The sequence below is a fragment of the Eriocheir sinensis genome, chromosome 18 (assembly GCF_024679095.1).
Source record: "Eriocheir sinensis breed Jianghai 21 chromosome 18, ASM2467909v1, whole genome shotgun sequence".
Classification (NCBI taxonomy): Eukaryota; Metazoa; Arthropoda; class Malacostraca; order Decapoda; family Varunidae; genus Eriocheir; species Eriocheir sinensis.
Genome location: NC_066526.1, coordinates 13197483 through 13214512, shown reverse-complemented (window position 1 = coordinate 13214512; position 17030 = coordinate 13197483). Strand labels below are relative to the sequence as shown.

The 17030-nt window shown below is 48.2% G+C and overlaps 1 protein-coding gene across 10 annotated transcripts in view; it reads left to right on the top strand.

Annotated features, from left to right (window-relative positions):
- The window catches only part of LOC127000324 (heterogeneous nuclear ribonucleoprotein L-like), a 268424-nt gene that overhangs the window by 184999 nt on the left and 66395 nt on the right, over positions 1-17030 (top strand). Inside the window, exon 1 of one of the 10 annotated variants that reach the window (XM_050863920.1) lies at positions 2539-2751. The exons of the other annotated variants lie outside the window; for them this stretch is intronic. Coding sequence (XP_050719877.1) covers positions 2741-2751 — 11 coding nt within the window. The 5' untranslated portion in view covers positions 2539-2740. Of the gene's footprint in view, positions 1-2538; positions 2752-17030 lie in introns of those variants that run through there. 10 annotated transcript variants of the gene reach the window in all.

Here is a 17030-nt window from a genome sequence, read left to right as displayed (position 1 = left end):
GAGAAACGTATTAGTCTTTTTTTCGTCAGCGTAGCGAGACACCTCTGCTCCCTAAATTGACCTCTCTTTTAGCCACTCTTTCGATCCTTTGAGAACCCCAACTAATTTATTTTTTGTCATTTAGAAGTACATGTGACAACCGCTTTGGCGCTTAAGGACACGCATTGGATTAGACTTTCGTACGAGTTTTGTGTTCGTGCAATTCCAGGAGTAGTTTTATGAGACTCGAGAACCGGTTTGGACTAGGCTTTCGTAGGAGTTTTGTGTGTGTGCTTTTCCAGGAGTAGTTTTATGACCCTGGTGGCAGTTTGACGAAGCCTCTGTACCTGGAACGTGAAAAACAAAAAGAGCACCGTATTAGTCTTTTTCGGCCTGTGACAACTGTTTCGGCGCTTAAGGACACACATTGGACTAGGCTTTCGTAGGAGTTTTGTGTTCGTGCAATTCCAGGAGTAGTTTCATGACCCTGGTGGCAGTTTGACGAAGCCTCTGTACCTGGAACGTGGAAGAAAAGGCACTCGAGAACCGTATTAGTCTCTTTTAAGGAAGAGTATCGAAACCTCTCCTTCCGAAATTGACCTCTCTTTTGGCCACTCTTCCGACCCCCCCCCCCCTTTTTTTTTTTTTTTTTTAGGGGCAGCTTAGCGGGGTTTTTTGTATTGTTTTTTTTTTCGCCATTGAGCTGCTTCCCTTACTGTTCTCTCTATCCATCTACATTATCAATATATCTATCAGTTTATCCAATTCTTCTTTTTTGCACTCTTTTGATTCGTTATTCAGCTTAAAGAGCAACCCATTTTTGTATTTGCATGACATTTTAGCGGTAAATAGTTGGCTTTTTTTTTTTTCATTATTTTTAAGCTGTCTCCTTTGCTGTAAAAAAAAAATACACATAGTTATACAGTTTTCTTGCTTATTCAGTATGATGTGAATTGCGGAAGAAAGCGCCTGAGAAAACCGACCTGAGAGACCCCAATATTTTTTTAACACAAGGGGAATGGATAAAAAAGGGAGGTTATATATTGCCTTCCTGACATCACATTTACTCAGTCCAATAGCCTTCGTGTTTATGGGAGTCCGGTGAAGGTATTACTTATATTTTTTGTATAATAAGTCCACTACCTTTTCTTGAGATAAGGAATTTGGATGGAGTATGATTTTATGTATTCCTGATATGACATTTAATTCAATACCGTTTATGAATGTAGGAATCTAATAAGGCCAATACTCTGCTTTTTTTTTTTAGATAAAGGATATGAATAGAGTATAATTTTATGTATTCTTGACGTGAGATTTAATCCAATACCGTTTATGAATGTCGGAATATGATGGACGTATGATATTTTATTTGAGATGACATTATGCAGTGCTGTTATTATTATTATTATTATTTTATTATTATTATTGTTATTATTATTGTTATCGCTTTCCTCGACATAACATTCACTTCAATAACTACCTTTTTTTATTACTGCAATTCGACTTGTTAATTATTCTATCAGTCAGTCTTCATCATCAATAAGAACTTTTTTAGTGAGGGGGGAGGTTCTTCTCTTTCATTTTTCGATATTTCACCTCCAGTTACATATTCTCTAGTTTTGTTTTTCTTCGGCAGTTTTATCTTTCTCCTTTAGCCGTTATCTTTTTTTTCTTCCCAAGCAGTTCTATTCAGTTTCCGGCAGATTTCTCGTATCGGTCTTTGGATTTTGCCGAGGGTAAAAACAACGAAACGAGCGGCATAACGCGCCTTGAATGGCGTTTATTTCGTTTATACACTTCCGCCCCGCCGCCGCATCGTTCGGTTTTACGCGCCGGGAATCGGGTCTGGCGGCGGCACGCGAGGCCCCGATACGATTGTTTTTGCTCCTGGCGGTGCGGGCGAGGGTTTGTTTGAGGCCGTGTGTGTGTGTGTGAGAGAGAGAGAGAGAGAGAGAGCAGTGGCAGTGTCGTGTCTGGCTCAGCGCCGTTTGTGTTGTGGTCAGTTGCGGGTAAACCACCGCCCCCCCCTGGCACCCCCGGCCCCGTGGGTGGTGGTTGTGGTGGCGACCAATAAACACATGATTGGCCCTTTCCTGCGCCCCGCCCAGCCCTGCACCTGACTAATCAATAGATAGATTGGAATAAATGTGTAATGCAGGCCTTACGGCCCCCCCCCCTCCCCCCTCTTCCCCCCCCCCCCCCCCGTGCTGGTGCACTTCCCCGCCCCGCCCCCTGGGTGGATTTCTCAGTAGTCAGCGGCATGCCGGTGCCTCCCCGGCCCGTCCCTTCCCTCTGGCCCCGTGGGGATGCCATTAGTGCCGCCGCCGCCCCTGCATGGCTCCGCCGGCATGCCCAGCACGCCCCCGTGCCCTCAGGTTCTCCCCCGCGTTCTGTCGGCCCCGGGGTGGCACCGTGGCATCGGCGGCCGGCCCCGGGCGGCGGGCTGCGGCGCGGCGCGGCGTGGCGGCGTGACTATTGTTGTGGCGCGCGGCGCCGCGGGGTGACTAGCGTTGGTGGCGTGCACGTGGACGTGGCAGGGGTACGATGACACCGCGGCGGCCGGCGGCGGCTGCTGCCAGCAGTGTGTGCTCGCCCGCCATGGCTCGCCCCGCCGCCCTGCTCGCCGCCCCTCGCGCCCTCGCCTGCTGCAGCAGAGACTAGTGCCGGCGGAGCAGCGGGCGTCGTGCGGCTGGCAAACGGGCCGGCTATTGATTGACAGCCGGGACGCCAGGTGGTGCCGGAGTGAGCGGCCAACGGCACCATGGCCCACAGGTAACTGCCACGCCACCTCCTCCACCTCCACCCTCCACCTCCTCCACCGCCCGCACCGGGCCTGCCGCCCCACGCCCGGCCCCGCCTGCCCCAGCCTGCTGTACAGCAGGTAGCTAGCGCCGCCGCTGCTGCTGCCTCCCACCGGCAGGTGCCGCCGCCTGCGAGCCGGCTGGCTTGTGTTGCTTGCTTGCTTCTTTACTTTTTTGCTGCCGCCGCTGCTTCCTGCTGGCACGAAGGCCGCCACGCGCCGCCGTGTGCTGCCACGGCCCAGGCGAGCTGCTCCGCTGTGCAGGGAGGGCGAGTGGCGGCCGCGGGGCACGTGGCAGGGCGGTGGCACGGCTGTACGTCAGCTGGGCCCCGCCCCTCAACGCGGCACACGCCCCCGCCCCGAGGCGCTGCTTGCCTGGCGTGCGGGTTCGACCTTCACCCCGCGGTGCCCCGGCCCGTGTGAGGCTGGAGGAAGGTCGCTCGGCGGCCGCCGCAGCGGGGCGGGGGTCGGCGCCCCCACCCACCACCCACCCGTGTGGTACAAACTCCGCCCACTGCCGCCACCAGTGCCACCGACGCCCCCGCCGCCGCCGCTGTCCCAGGACAAGGCGGCGGCGGTGGAGTGCCTGATGCCGTGCCTGGCCAGGGGCGCCGCCGCTGTTGACATTCGGTGCCCCCGGGCCCTGAATATCACACGGACGCGGCCCAGCCATCGATCCCGCCCACCACCACCAGCTTCCTGCTCCCCACCGCCACACCTTCACTACCGCGGCCCCACCACCTCCTCCACCCCACTCCCACACCTCGCACCACCGTCCCCTCCACCCACACCTTGCGCCTCACCACCCCCTCTTCCAACCCCGCCTGCCAGACCTAGTTGTCATCCGCACTAACCCCCGCACCCCGCAGCCCCACACACGCACGCACACACGCGGGGGCGGCGTTCCCCGAGGCCGCCGCAGCCCGCCCTGTCTTGGCGCGGGTCCCGGGTCGTCGTCGTAATATCCGTCGTAAAGCGCGGATGGAACGACTCACATCCACATTATTCTGGCATTTGTCCACACACACACACACACACACACACACACACACACACACACACACACACACACACGGACTTGGCTTGCCGGCACCGTAATGAGAGTAGGAGACACTGACCAGCTACTTGATAAAGGGAGGGAAGAAGGGGAGAAAGAAAAAAAGAAGAGGAAGAGGAAGGAAGAGAAGGAAGATGATGCGTTATAGATGAAGGGAGGAAAGAGCATAATGGTGTGTGTGTGTGTGTGTGTGTGTGTGTGTGTGTGTGTGTGTGTGTGTGTGTGTTACAAAATGTTACCATGCCTTTATTTCTCATTAGATCATAACGTTTCTCTCTCTCTCTCTCTCTCTCTCTCTCTCTCGCTCGCTCGCTCTTACACACACACACACACACACACACACACACACACACACACACACAGGTACCAATCAATACTACTACCACCACCACCATTTTCTCGCCACAGGATGAACAGCGACTAGGAGGGAGTATGTACTAACCAGGGATCTTGGGAGCTTGTGTTTACTAGGATGAACAACGTCTGACCTAGTGCCTGACTCTGTAATCTAACCCGTGTCTTTCCCTCTTTGCAGGTAAGCTTGGGACAGGTGACCAGGTGTGTCGAGGGTGCGAAGGGAAGGTAATGAGAGGTTAGGACGGCAGCGAGGGTAAGTGTGAGTAAGGGAGTAAGTGTGAGGTGAGTAAGTGTGAATTTGTGTGGTTGTAGTTTTTAAGTGTTAGGGTTTCTACTACTACTTCTACTACTACTGTTATCTATCTATCTGTCTATCTAATAGTTATATACATACAATTTCCATGCCCCGTTACTACTACTACTACTACTACTGTTCTGCTATTGCCCTACTTATATTGCCACTCTTACAACAACAACAACAACTACTACTACTATTACTACAACTACTACTACTACTACTACTACTACTGCTACTGCTACTACTACTGCTATTGCTTCACTACTTAAACTTTCTCTCCCTCTTGTCCTTCCCTCCTTTATTTTTCCTCATTTTCCTCCCTCCTTCCACAACCTCATAACTCCAGTGACGAAACCTTCCTCTTCTTTTTCCTCTTTCCTTCTTTTCCTCCTCCTCCTCTTCCTCTTCCTCTTCCTCCTCCCGTGACTTTATAAGAGGCCAGTTTACAGGTAGACATAATTTCAACCTTCATAAAACACTAGTAATCTTGGCCTCCTCCTCGTCCTCCTCCTCCTCCTCCTCTTGGTGTTGCTCTTAAAACCGGGTAAACCTCCACGGTAACTCGACCCGTATTTAAGTGAGGGGTTATTCTTTCCTCCTCCTCCCCCTCCTCCTCCTCCGTGCCTCATCTCCTCTCCTTTTTTATCCTTATTCTCTTTTCGCTCCAGTTCTTTTTTATATTTTTATTTTTTTTATTTTTGTTTATTTGGTTTATCTTTTTTTTTCACTTTATTTTTCCTCAGTGTATGTTTTCTTTCCCCCTTTTCATCCTCTCTTTCCTCCTCCTCCTCTTCTTTCCTCCATATCTTCCCTCCCTCTCTCCCCCCCTTGGTGCTTATGTTATTGTCTTTTCCTCCCTCCCTTTCCTCTCTTCCTCCTCCTCCTCCTCCATCATCTCTCCTCCTCCTCTTTCCTCTCCTTCCGTCTTTGGTGGTAAGGTTTTCGTGTGTGTGTGTGTGTGTATGTGAAGATTTTCGTTATAATGCCCTCCCCTCCCTCCCTCCTCATTTCTCTCCACCTTTCCCTCCCTTCCTCCCCTTCTCTCCTTTCCCTCCCTTCCTCCCCTTCCTCCCTTCATATTTATTCCTTCCCTTCCTCTTCCCTTTACTTTCCTTCACTTCCATAAACAACAATTCCAGTAATCTTCCTTTCCCTTCTCTTTATTTTCTCTCCTTTTCCTATCTTTTCTCCCTTATTTTATCCATTCTCCATTTTACCCTTCTTCCTTTTCCTTCGTTTCCCTTCTCTCTCATCCCCCTTTCTTTCCTTTCTTCCCTTTCTTTTAATCTTTTTCGCTTTCATTGAATTTCTGAACTATTCAAATCCTTCTATCCTTTCCTTCTTCTCCCTTTCTTTTCTCTTCCTCTTCGTTTCCTTTCCTCATTCCTTTCCCTCTTTTTCGTCTCTTTCATACTCTTCTTCCTTTTCCTTCGTGGTCCTTTCTCTTACCCCCTTTCTTTACTTTCCTTTCTTTTAATCGTATTCGCTTTCATTCCGTTTCTGAACTTTTCAAATCCACTCCTTTCCTTCTCCTTTCTTTTCTCTTCTTCCCTCCTTTCCCTCCCTTTCAGCTCTTTCTCATACTCTTCTCCCTCCTCCTTCCCCTTTTCTTCTCCCTCCCTTTGTCTCCTCTCTAACCCCCTTTTCCCTCTCCCTTCTTATTCCTTTACAGCCCTTTCTCTCCCCATTCTTTCTCTCCTTTCCTCATCTTCCTCTTCCTTCCCCTTATCACTCTCCCACTCTTTCTCTCTCCTCTTAAATCCCTAACCCTTCTTATGTCTCCCCTTTTCTCTTTGTATCTCCCTCTTCAGCCTCTCTCCTCTTGCCCTCTCTTCCCCCTCCCTCCCTCTTCACCCATTCTCCTCACCTCCCGTTCTCGACCCGGAAATAACAGCAGCCTAACCCTCCACGCCACTCCGCCCGCCGCGTCAATATATCCGGCTCAGGCTACGGCGATTTCAGTGGCGCTCCGTCGATAGAGAAATTTTCCTCGTTGGAGAGTGTGTGTGTGTGTGTGTGTGTGTGTGTGTGTGTGTGTGTGTGTGTGTGTGTGTGTGTGTGTGTGTGTGTGTGTGTGTCGAACTGAACTCCCTCACCCCCATCTCTCTCTCTCTCTCTCTCTCTCTCTCTCTCTCTCTCTCTCTCTCTCTCTCTCTCTCTCAACCGCCCTCCATATCCGAATCCGAATAAAATTTCTTATTGAACTTCAAGATGTCAATTTCATTTCTCTCTCTCTCTCTCTCTCTCTCTCTCTCTCTCTCTCTCTCTCTCTCTCTCTCTCTCTCTCTCTCTCTCTCTCTCTCACTAAAAGGGATAGGATTTGGACGAGTTAAGGGAAAAATATTGTTGTTTTGTGTTTCCTTTCTTTAATTCTCTCTCTCTCTCTCTCTCTCTCTCTCTCTCTCTCTCTCTCTCTCTCTCTCTCTCTCTCTCTCTCTCTCTCTCTCTCACGTGATCACCAACAGTAACAGTGAAGGAGGAAAAAGAGAGAGAGGGCCCATTCCTCTACTTCACCATCATTTAGTCTCCTCCTCCTCCTCCTCCTCCACCTCCACCTCCTCTTCTTTCTTCTCGTCTCCATCCACCACACACTTCCTCTTCTTCCTCCAGCACCAACACCCCTCCTCCTCCTCCTCCTCCTCCTCCTCCTCCCTCTTCGTCTCTGGCAGTCGTCCAGTAATTTTCTTGCCTCCTTCTGTGCCTTCTTGAGGAAAAATGGAAATTCTCTCTCTCTCTCTCTCTCTCTCTCTCTCTCTCTCTCTCTCTCTCTCTCTCTCTCTCTCTCTCTCTCTCTCTCTCTCTCTCTCTCTCTCTCTGGGTTAACAAGAGAGAGATAGAAGTTTTTTTGTTAGGCTGGAATAAGTTAGAGAGAGAGAGAGATGGAAGGCTGTTCGTGTATTCTGTATAGGTGAGATTAGGTTAGAGAGAGAGAGAGAGAGAGAGAGAGAGAGAGAGAGAGACCATTTTGTGTACAGTTACGTGGAGAGAAAAGTTTTAAAAAGTAGTTAATGGGATTTGGGAAACGTCTCGGGAAAGGGGCCAAACTTTTTCCTATTATTTTTCCCCTCGTATTTTTCCTCCATATATTTTCCTCCTTATATTTTTCTCAGTTTTCCATATTTTTTTCTTTTCCTTCTCCCCCCTCCCCACATTTATCCCTCTCACGTTCCCTTCACATTTCTCTCTTTCTCATTGTTCCCCCTTTTCTTTCCCCTCATTTTCCTCCATATACTTTTCCTTCTCATAGTTTTCCTTCATTTAGTCACTCATTTTATTCTCATACTTCTTTCTTCCTTCCTTCCATCCTTCCTTTCCTCCTCCTTTTATCCTTTTCTCGTATTTAAAATGTCCTGGCTTGATTTTCTTTCCATTTTGATTCATTCTTTTTCTTTATTTCTTTTTTTCCTTTCTTATTTTTCGTTCTTATGTTTTTCCTTTCTTTTCCTTTTTTTTTTTTTTTGTCTATAACTGTCCCCCCCTTTTTCGTCTGAATGAGAGAGAGAGAGAGTATTGATATAGCGCTCAGAGGACTTCTACAATGAGAGAGAGAAAGGTTTGATAATTCTCGTCGTCTTCATCATTATATTCTTGTCTTCCTCCTCCTCCTCCTCCTCTTCTTCCTCCTCCTCCATCATCATCATCATTTGGCTTCTCTTCCCCTTCCTTTTCCTCTTCCTTCTCATAGACCATCCCAACTGTCTCCTCCTCCTCCTCCTCCTCACTCCTATTTCTCAACCTTTTCATTTTATTCCCTTTTCCCCTCTTCCTCTTGTTTATTCTTTTCGCTTTTTTTCTTTGCGTTCCATTTCCTCCTCCCTCCTCCTCCTCCTCTTTTGTATTGTGGAGGAGGAGGAGGAGACTGTACAAAGCTTTCTACTTCCATGTCACAAAGGAAGTTTTTGTAAGGCCCTGTTTTGTGTTTTCCAAAAAGAGGGGAAAAATAGAGGGGAGAGGATAAAGACCTTTGAAGACATTGTTCCCCTTACCCGCTCGCTCCTCCCCTCTTTCCCCTCCTCCTCCTCCTCCTTCTTCTCTCTCTCTTCTTTCTCCATTCCCTCTTCCTCCCTCTCTTCTTTCCCCTCCTCCTCCCACTCCCTCTCTTCTTTCACCATTCCCTCCTCCCCTTGCCTATTCTCTCTTTCCTCTCCTTTCTCTTTCCCTCACCCACCAACTCCTTCCTCTCCCCTCACCCTCCTTTCCCCTCACCTTCATTTGTTTCCTCTCTTCCACCCTTTTTCCCCTCTCCCACCTTCTCTTTCCCCTCACTATCCTTTCCCCTCTCTTGCGTTTCCCCTCTCTCCCACCCTCTCTTTCCCCTCTCTCCCACCCTCTCTTTCCCCTCTCCCATTCTCTATTTCCTCTCTCCCTCCCACTCCCCTCATCCTCCATTCTCCTCACCTTCCTTAGTTTCCCCTCACCCATCTCTTTCCCCTCTCTCCTTCCTCTCCCCTCACCTTCTTTCGTTTCCGTTTCCCATCCTCTCTTTCCCCTCTCCCACCTTCTCTTTCCCCTCTCCCAACCCCTTTCCCCTCTCCCGCCCTCTTTCCCCTCACCTTCCTTTCCCTTCCCCTTCCTACGTTTCCCATCGCTCCTTCCTCTCCTCTTTCCCCTCATATTCCTCCCCTTACCCGCTTTCTCCTCTTTCCCTTCATCCTCCCTCTCCTCTTTCCCCTCATTCGTTTTCCCCTCCCCCTCCTCATTCTCCTCCTTCCTCTCTTTCCTCTCCCTCCTCGCATTCTCTTTCCTCTCATCCATTTTTCTCATTCACTGCCTTCCTTCATCCACTTCTCTTATCCACCTTCCCCTCATCCACCACTGCTTTCCCTTCTCTCATTCACTGTCTTTTCCACCCTTATTTCATTCGCTTTTCTATCATCCACTTCCTTTACCACCGTCATCCTTTTTCTACCCTTCTCATCTCTTTTCATCCACCTTCATCCATCGCTTTATCCCTGTATTCATCCACCCTCTGTTCACCGCCGGCTGTGTGTGTGTGTGTGTGTGTGTGTGTGTGTGTGTGTGTGTGTGTGTGTGTGTGTGTGTGTGTGTCGTTAAGTAGGTCATAAGTATATGTGCGTAATGGGCCGAGCTGAAATTACACACACACACACACACACACACACACACACACACACACACACACACACACACATACAGCCAGAGAAAGATAATTCAAAACGAAGTGAAAGCTCAAAAAATGTAGGTAAAAGAAAAGGAGAGTTAAAGAAAAATCACGAGAAAGAGAATATATATATAAAAAAGACATATGCAAGTGTGTTTGTGTGTGTGTGTGTGTGTGTGTGTGTGTGTGTGTGTGTGTGTGTGTGTGTGTGTGTGTGGTGAAATACAGCAAGCCTGGTAAAGAATTGCTACTGGAAGGAGAGAAGGTAAATGGGGTGCGGAGGAAAGAGGAGAGGGAGGAGGGAGTGGGAAGGGAGGGAATGTGAAAGAGGAAATGAGAGAAAGAGAAGGAAAGGAGAGGTGGAAGAGAGGGATAGAAAAGGGAGGCAGATAAAGATGGGAAGGAGTGAGAAGTAGGGAAATGGTGAGGAAAATATGTTAAAAAGAAAGAGTGGAAAGAAACTGAATGAGGAGTGGGGGAAGGGAAGGGAAGGTTAGGGAAAGGAGTGGGAAGGGAGGGATTGAGAGGAAAGGTGAGAACGAAGAAAAGAGTGGAAATGGAGTGAAAAAGAGAGGATGAGAGAATGGGAAAGGAAAGGAGAAGATGGAGAGGAAGGAAGGGGAAAGGAGAGGAAGGTTAGGGAAAGGAGTGGGAAGGGAGGGATTGAGAGGAAAAGGGAAGAGAAACAAGGACAGAGTGGAAATGGAGTGAAAAGGAGAGGATAAGAGAATGGGAAAGTAAAGGAGGAGATGGAGAGGAAGGAAGGGGAAAAGAGAGGAAGGTTAGGGAAAGGAGTGGGAAGGGAGGGATTGAGAGGATAGGTGAGGAGAAAGAAGTAAAGAGTGGAAATGGAGTGGAAAATGGAGGTTGAGAGAATGGGAAAGTAAAAAAGGAGGTGGAGAGGAAGAAAGGAGGAAAGGAATGGAGAGGAGAGAGAGGGAAGAAGAGAAGAAGTGGAAAGAAAATAAGTCAGGTAAGGAAGAGAGGTAGAGAAAGAGATAAAGGAGTGGAAAGCAAGTGAGTCCCAGAAAAAAAAGAAGAGGTAGGAGGAGGAGGAGGAGGAGGAAGGGGAGGGGCATTTCCTTGTTGTGGGTGATGAATCTGGGGAGTTAATGTGGCGGGTAGTCATGTCTACACCCCAGCCCACAAAGACCGCCGAGTGTTATGAAGTATTACGAGCTGCCCTGTGTGTGTGTGTGTGTGTGTGTGTGTGTGTGTGTGTGTGTGTGTGTGTGTTTATCTTTTTCCTCTATACTTTTCTCTGTCCCTTTTCTTCAGTCTTTTATATTTTCCTTTTCTTTATTTATTTACGAGCTGCCCTGTGTGTGTGTGTGTGTGTGTGTATACTTTTATCTTTCTGCTGTACACTTATTTTCCTTTCCCTATTCTTCTTTGTTTTTTATATATTTTTCTTTTTCTTTATTTTTTGTGATTTTTGTTACCTGCTTCTATTATTTTTTGTTGCCTCTTGTGTATTTTTTTTTTTTGTGTGTGTCTATGTTAGGAGAGAGAGAGAGAGAGATAAGAATCAATGTAGCCCTCTCACCGGATAACCCATTGCTCTCTCTCTCTCTCTCTCTCTCTCTCTCTCTCTCTCACGAACTCACCAACACTTAACTTTTACCTCATCACTTCTCTTCTGCCTTCCTCCTCCTCCTCCTCCTCCTTCACGTCACCCCTTAAAAAGGTCAACCATGTCGTAGGCTCCTTAGAGATAGCTTTTAAGGGCGCCCTGCCTAATCTGCTCTCTCTCTCTCTCTCTCTCTCTCTCTCTCTCTCTCTCTCTCTCTCTCTCTCTCTCTCTCTCTCTCTTTCAACTCTATGTAAGCCTTAGTGAAGTGTATGTAGCCTTTGTCCTAAGAGAGAGAGAGAGAGAGAAAGTTTCATAATTATTATAGTTTAATGTTATTCTATATATTTTTGTTCTAAGTTAATAATGAGTTTTAATGATATTCGTAGACTCTTATTTTTCTTTCATCAGGTGTTTATAAGTTGTAGTGGTAGTAGTCCTAGTAGTAGTAGTAGTAGTCCTAGTAGTAGTAGTAGTAGTAGTAGTGGTGGTGGTGGTGGTGGTGGTGGTTGTAGGAATGGTTTATATAACACGTACGGTATTGATTTTGGTTCCTATTCTACTGTAGACTGACGCATTTGTAGTAGTAGTAGTAGTAGTGGTTATTGTTATGGTTGGTGGTAGTGTCCTTGCAGTGGAGGTGGATGTGGTTAAGGGGAAATCGTTGCGGTGGTTGTGGTGGTCATTGGTGGTGTTAGGAGTGGTGGTGGTGAAGAGGGTAAAGACTGGTGGTGATGGTGTTGCAAGAGTGTTGGTGAGAGTGAGTGATGTTGAATTGCTGTATACTTGGTGATGACTTCTGTGGTGGTGGTGGTGGTGGTGTTGCAAGAATGGTGGTGATGGTGAGTGATGTTGAATTGCTGTATACATGGTGATGACTTCTGTGGTGGTGGTGGTGGTGGTGTTGCAAGAATGGTGGTGATGGTGAGTGATGTTGAATTGATGTATACTTGGTGATGACTTCTGTGGTGGTGGTGGTGGTGGTGGTGCAAGAATGGTGGTGATGGTGAGTGGTGTTGAATTGTTGTATACTTGGTGATGACTGACTTCTGTGGTGGTGGTGGTGGTGGTGGTGAAGTAAATGAAGTTGAAAGGATGGTGATGACTGTAGGACTTTAGGTAGTGGTGGTGGTGGCGGTGATGAGTGTGGTGGTGGTGATGATTGTGATGAAGTAAATGAAGTTGAAAGGATGGTGATGTTGTAGGACTTTAGGTAGTGGTGGTAATAGTTGTGGTGGTGTTGAAGGTAGCGGTGGAGGTGAAGTAAATGGTGTTGATGGGGTGGTGGAGGTGTTGGAGTTGAAGGTAAAGTAAATTGTGGTGGTGTTGGTGTTGAAGGTGGTGGTGGTGGTGGTGGAGGTGAGTCGGGGAGTGGATTGTGCAGCGGTGAATAGAACCTCTTTAGTGGCGCACGCTTGGCTGGAGAGAGAGAGAGACCTGCCACCTTTTCTACGTGTATTTTACCTCTTTATGTGTGTGTTAGGGGTTTTAGAGAGAGAGAGAGAGAGAGAGAGAGAGAGGCCCTAACCTTCTTCTTCTAACCTAACCTAACTACTACTACTACTCTGTGTGTGTGTGTGTGTGTGTGTGTGTGTGTGTGTGTGTGTGTGTGTGTGTGTGTGTGTGTGTGGCGAAGTTGATCAAAAGTTTGGAATTTAAGTTTGTTCCCTGACGACTCTTTCTGTTGTTCCTCAAGACTTGCTGGAATGAGGGGAGAGGAAGAGGAAGAGGAAGGAAGGAAGAGAGAGAAGACGGAATGAAGGGGAGGAAAAAAGTATGAGGGGGGGAGCAAGATGAAGGGTTGAGGGAAGGAAGAGGAAGAGGGAAGAGGAAGGATAAAGAATGAGGGGAAGGAAGAGGAAGAGAAACGATGGAATGAAGAGGGAAGAAGCTGTAATGAAGGGAGGAAGAGGGAATGATGAAAGTAGAGGATAAAGGGGATGAAGAAGGAATATGAGGAAAAGGAAAGAAATGGAGGAAGTAGGAAGAGGAAAGAAAGTAAAAGGAAGAGGAATGAAGGGAAAAATGGTGAAGTGGAGAGAGAGAGTTGATAGATTATTTTCTGGGGTAGGTGAGGGAAGGAGGAGGACGTCTGGTGTGTGTTGGAGGGAAAAGGAGGAGGAGAAAGAGGAAGAGGAAGAAGAAGAGGAGGAGGTGTGATACGGTGCGTGGGACTGGATTATGGAGAGAGAGAGAGAGACTACTACCTGTGAGAAATAAGTAATGAAGTTTTAATGAGAATGGGGAGAAGGAGGGAGAGAGAGGGGAAGGGAAATGAAGGGAGGAAGGAAGGAAGGAAGGGGAGATGGAAGGCAGGAAGGAAGGGGAGATGTATTGACGTATGGGAGCTAATTGAAGGGGGAGGGAGGGTGAAGGGGAGGTTAATGAATTACCTGAAGGGGGAGAAAAGGTGAAGGGGAGCATAGCGAGATAAGATTATGAAGGGGAGGAAAAGGAAAGGGAAAGAGGAATGAAGAAGAATAAGGAGTGAAGGGGAAACAGGAAGAATGGAGAGGAAGGGGATGAAGGGGAGAGAGTGGAAGGGGAAGAAGGGGAGATGAGGGGAAGAATAGGCATTTGAAGGGGAGAAAAAGGGTACACTTATATTTACTACTACTACTACCATCATCATCATCATCATCAGAGAGAGAGAGAGAGAGAGAGAGTCAGATTCTGAAGAGGATATGAAGAGTATCTGAGGGTGGCCCTATGAGAGAGAGAGAGAGAGAGAGAGAGAGAGAGGAACCCTTATGGTATTAGTGGGGAGAGAGGAGAATAAGAAGAGGAATGAAGTGGAGTCAAGTGGTGGAGGAGGAGGAGGAGGAGGAGGAATATGGGTAGTAAAGTTCAATGAGGATTTGGAGGAGACAGGAAGTAGAAGTAGTAGCAGTAGATGTGGTAGTAGTACCTAGTAGTAGTAGTAGTTGTAGGATATGGGATATGAGAGAATATACCGCTCACAACGCAACTCTAATAGATGGAGGCCCGTAAAAAAAAGTAGTAGTAGTAGTAGTAGTAAGAGGAAGAAATCTAGAAGAGGAGGAGGAGGAAGAAAAAAAAAAAACAAGCATGGAAAAGAAACACAGAAAAGGAGAAAAACTAATAGAAAAGAGGAGAAGGAAGAAGAAGAAAAGGAGAAGGAAAATGAAGGTGATGATAGAAAGCTAGGAAGAGGAGGAGGAGGAGGAGGAAGGAAAAAAAAACATGGAGAAAAAACACATAAGAACAAAATAAAAGTAAATGAAGAGAATTAGAGGAAGAGGAGGAGGAGGAGAAAAGTTGAAAAGAGGAGCAACTGAGCAAGCAAGCGAGGAGGAGGAGGAGGAGGAGGAGGAGGAGGAGGGGCAGTAATATTAGGAGCAGTAATAATAGAGGGAGTAATAGAGTAGGAGGAGGAGGGGGAAGAGGAGAAGTAGGAGGAGGAGGATTGGATGGGAATGAGGGAGGAAGAGGAGGAGGAGGAGGAGGAGGAGGAGGAGGAGGAAGCGTTGGGGGTGACATCTGGTGGCAGTTAACAGAGAAGAGGGGGAGGAGGGAGGAGGTAGAATAGGTAGGGAGGGAGAGGGAGAGAGAAAAGCAGTGGTGGTGGTAGTAAGGGGAGGTAATAGAAGAGGGAGGGGTAGGTAAGGGGTAGAGAGTGAGGGGTAGGAGGGTAGGTTAGGGTCACGGGTCCTAATATTAACGTGCCACACTCGCCTCTATTAACATGAGCATGAACTCCAGTGTTGAAAACGAACCGGTTGTGATTTATGAACTGGACCGTGCCGGCTGTTAGGGAGGGCGGGGGTAGGGGGCCCTGTGTGTGTGTGTGTGTGTGTGTGTGTGTGTGTGTGTGTGTGTGTGTGTGTGTGTGTGTGGAGGGTAGGAAAGGCAGAGGTCAAGAGTAGGAGTGAAATGAGGAATGGAAGGGAAGAGGTAGAGAAGATGGGAAGAGAGAGAATGGAAAGGAAGAGAATGAAAGGGAAAGGAGGAAGGGAAGGGAAAGGGAGAGGTAGAAGGGATGGGAAGGGACAGAATGGGAGACACATGAAGGGAAATAATGAGGAAAATGAGTGGAAAGGAGAATGGGGAAGGGAAGGAAATGGAAGTGAATAGTTGAGGAGGAGGAGAAGGGAAATAATATAATGGAAGCGAAATGAAAGAGAAAATAGAGGGAAGAGGGGTGGGAAGGAGGAAAGATAAAAAGGAAGAGAGTACAGTTGAAGAAGAGAAGGGAAGAGAAACGAAGGGAAAAAAAGAGAGGGGTAAAAAGTTGAAATAAGAGAAGGGATTGGAATTTGTACCCTCTTCTATTTTTCTCCCCTTCTCTTCTCCCCTTTTCTCTATTCTCTCTTCTATTCCCTCGTATTACTATCCTCAAGCCTTCCCCTCATTTCCCTATTCTTCCCTTCACTCCCCTCTCACACTCCCTCTTCTCCTCCCTTCCTCCACTTCTTCCCCTCACACCGTTCTCACACTTCCTTCCAACCTCCCCTCTAACCCCAGGCCTTCCCCTCACTACCCTATTGTTCCCTTCACTCCCTTTCACACTCCCTCTTCTCCTCCCTTCCCCTCCCTTCCTCCACTTCTTCCCCTCACACCGTTCTCACACTTCCTTTAAACCTCCCCTCTAACCCCAGGCCTTCCCCTCACTCCCCAATTCTTCCCTTCACTCCCCTCTCACACTTCCTCCCTTCCCCTCCCTTCCTCCTCCTCTTCCCCTCACACCATTCTCACACTTCCTTTAAACCTCCCCTCTAACCCCAGGCCTTCCCCTCACTTCCCTCTCACACTTCCTCCCTTCCCCTCCCTTCCTCCTCCTCTTCCCCTCACACCGTTCTCACACCTCCCCTCCTTCCCCTCCTCCTAATTCCCCTCACTTTACTAACCCCCATTCCTTGCCTTTCCTCCTCCCCTTCACTTCCTGCATTCCTCTACCATTCCCCTCACTTCCCCTTCTTTCTCTTCCCTTTACTCCTCTCCCCCGCATTCTTCATACCCATTCCCTTTTCCCCTTTCTCCTTCCCCTCTTCCCAGTAAACCTTCCCCTCAGTATACTTTCCCCTCATTTTTCCCTAGTTTTCCCCTTTCCATCATCTTTCCTTCCCTTTCTTCCCCTTAAACATTACCCTCACTTAATTTTCCCCTCATTCTCCTCTCTCCCCTCACTTTCCTCTCTTCCTCTTTGCTCTTACTTCCCCTTCTCTTTATTCTTTTATTTATTTCTCCCCTTTCTCATTCTCCTTTCTCTTCCCTCCTTTCCCCTCCCTTCCCCTGATCCTCCCCTTTCCCACTACACTTCTTCTTATACCATTCTCTAACTTCCTTTCCCCTTTATTCTTTCATTTAATTCTCACCTTTCTCATTCCTCTTCCCCCTCCTTCCCCCTCCCTTCCCCTCATATTCCCCTTTCCCACCTCACTTCTTCCTCTTATTCCTTGCCCACACTTTCCTTTCCCCTTATTCTTTCATTTTATTCCTCCTTTTATCATTCTCCTTTTCCCTCCTCTCCCCTCTCTCTCCTCTCTTCCCCTCCCTTCCCCTTTCTTCCTCCCTTCCCTTCCCCTCTCTTCCTCTCTCTTCCTCTCTTTCCCTCCCTTCCCTTCTCTTCCCCTCCCTTCCTCTCTCTTCACCTTCCTTTCCCCTCCCTTCCCTTCTCTTCCATTCCCTTCCCCTCGCTTCCCTTCCCTTCCCCTCTCTTCCCCTCGCCTCCCGTCCCCTCTTCTCCCTCTCTTCCCCTCCCATTCCTTCTCATCCATACCCTTCCCGTCGCCTCCCCTCCCTTACCCTCTCTTCCCCTCCCTCTCCTCTTCCATTCCCTTCCCCTCCTTCCTTCCTCTTCCCTCTTCCCTCCCTTCCCTTCCTTTC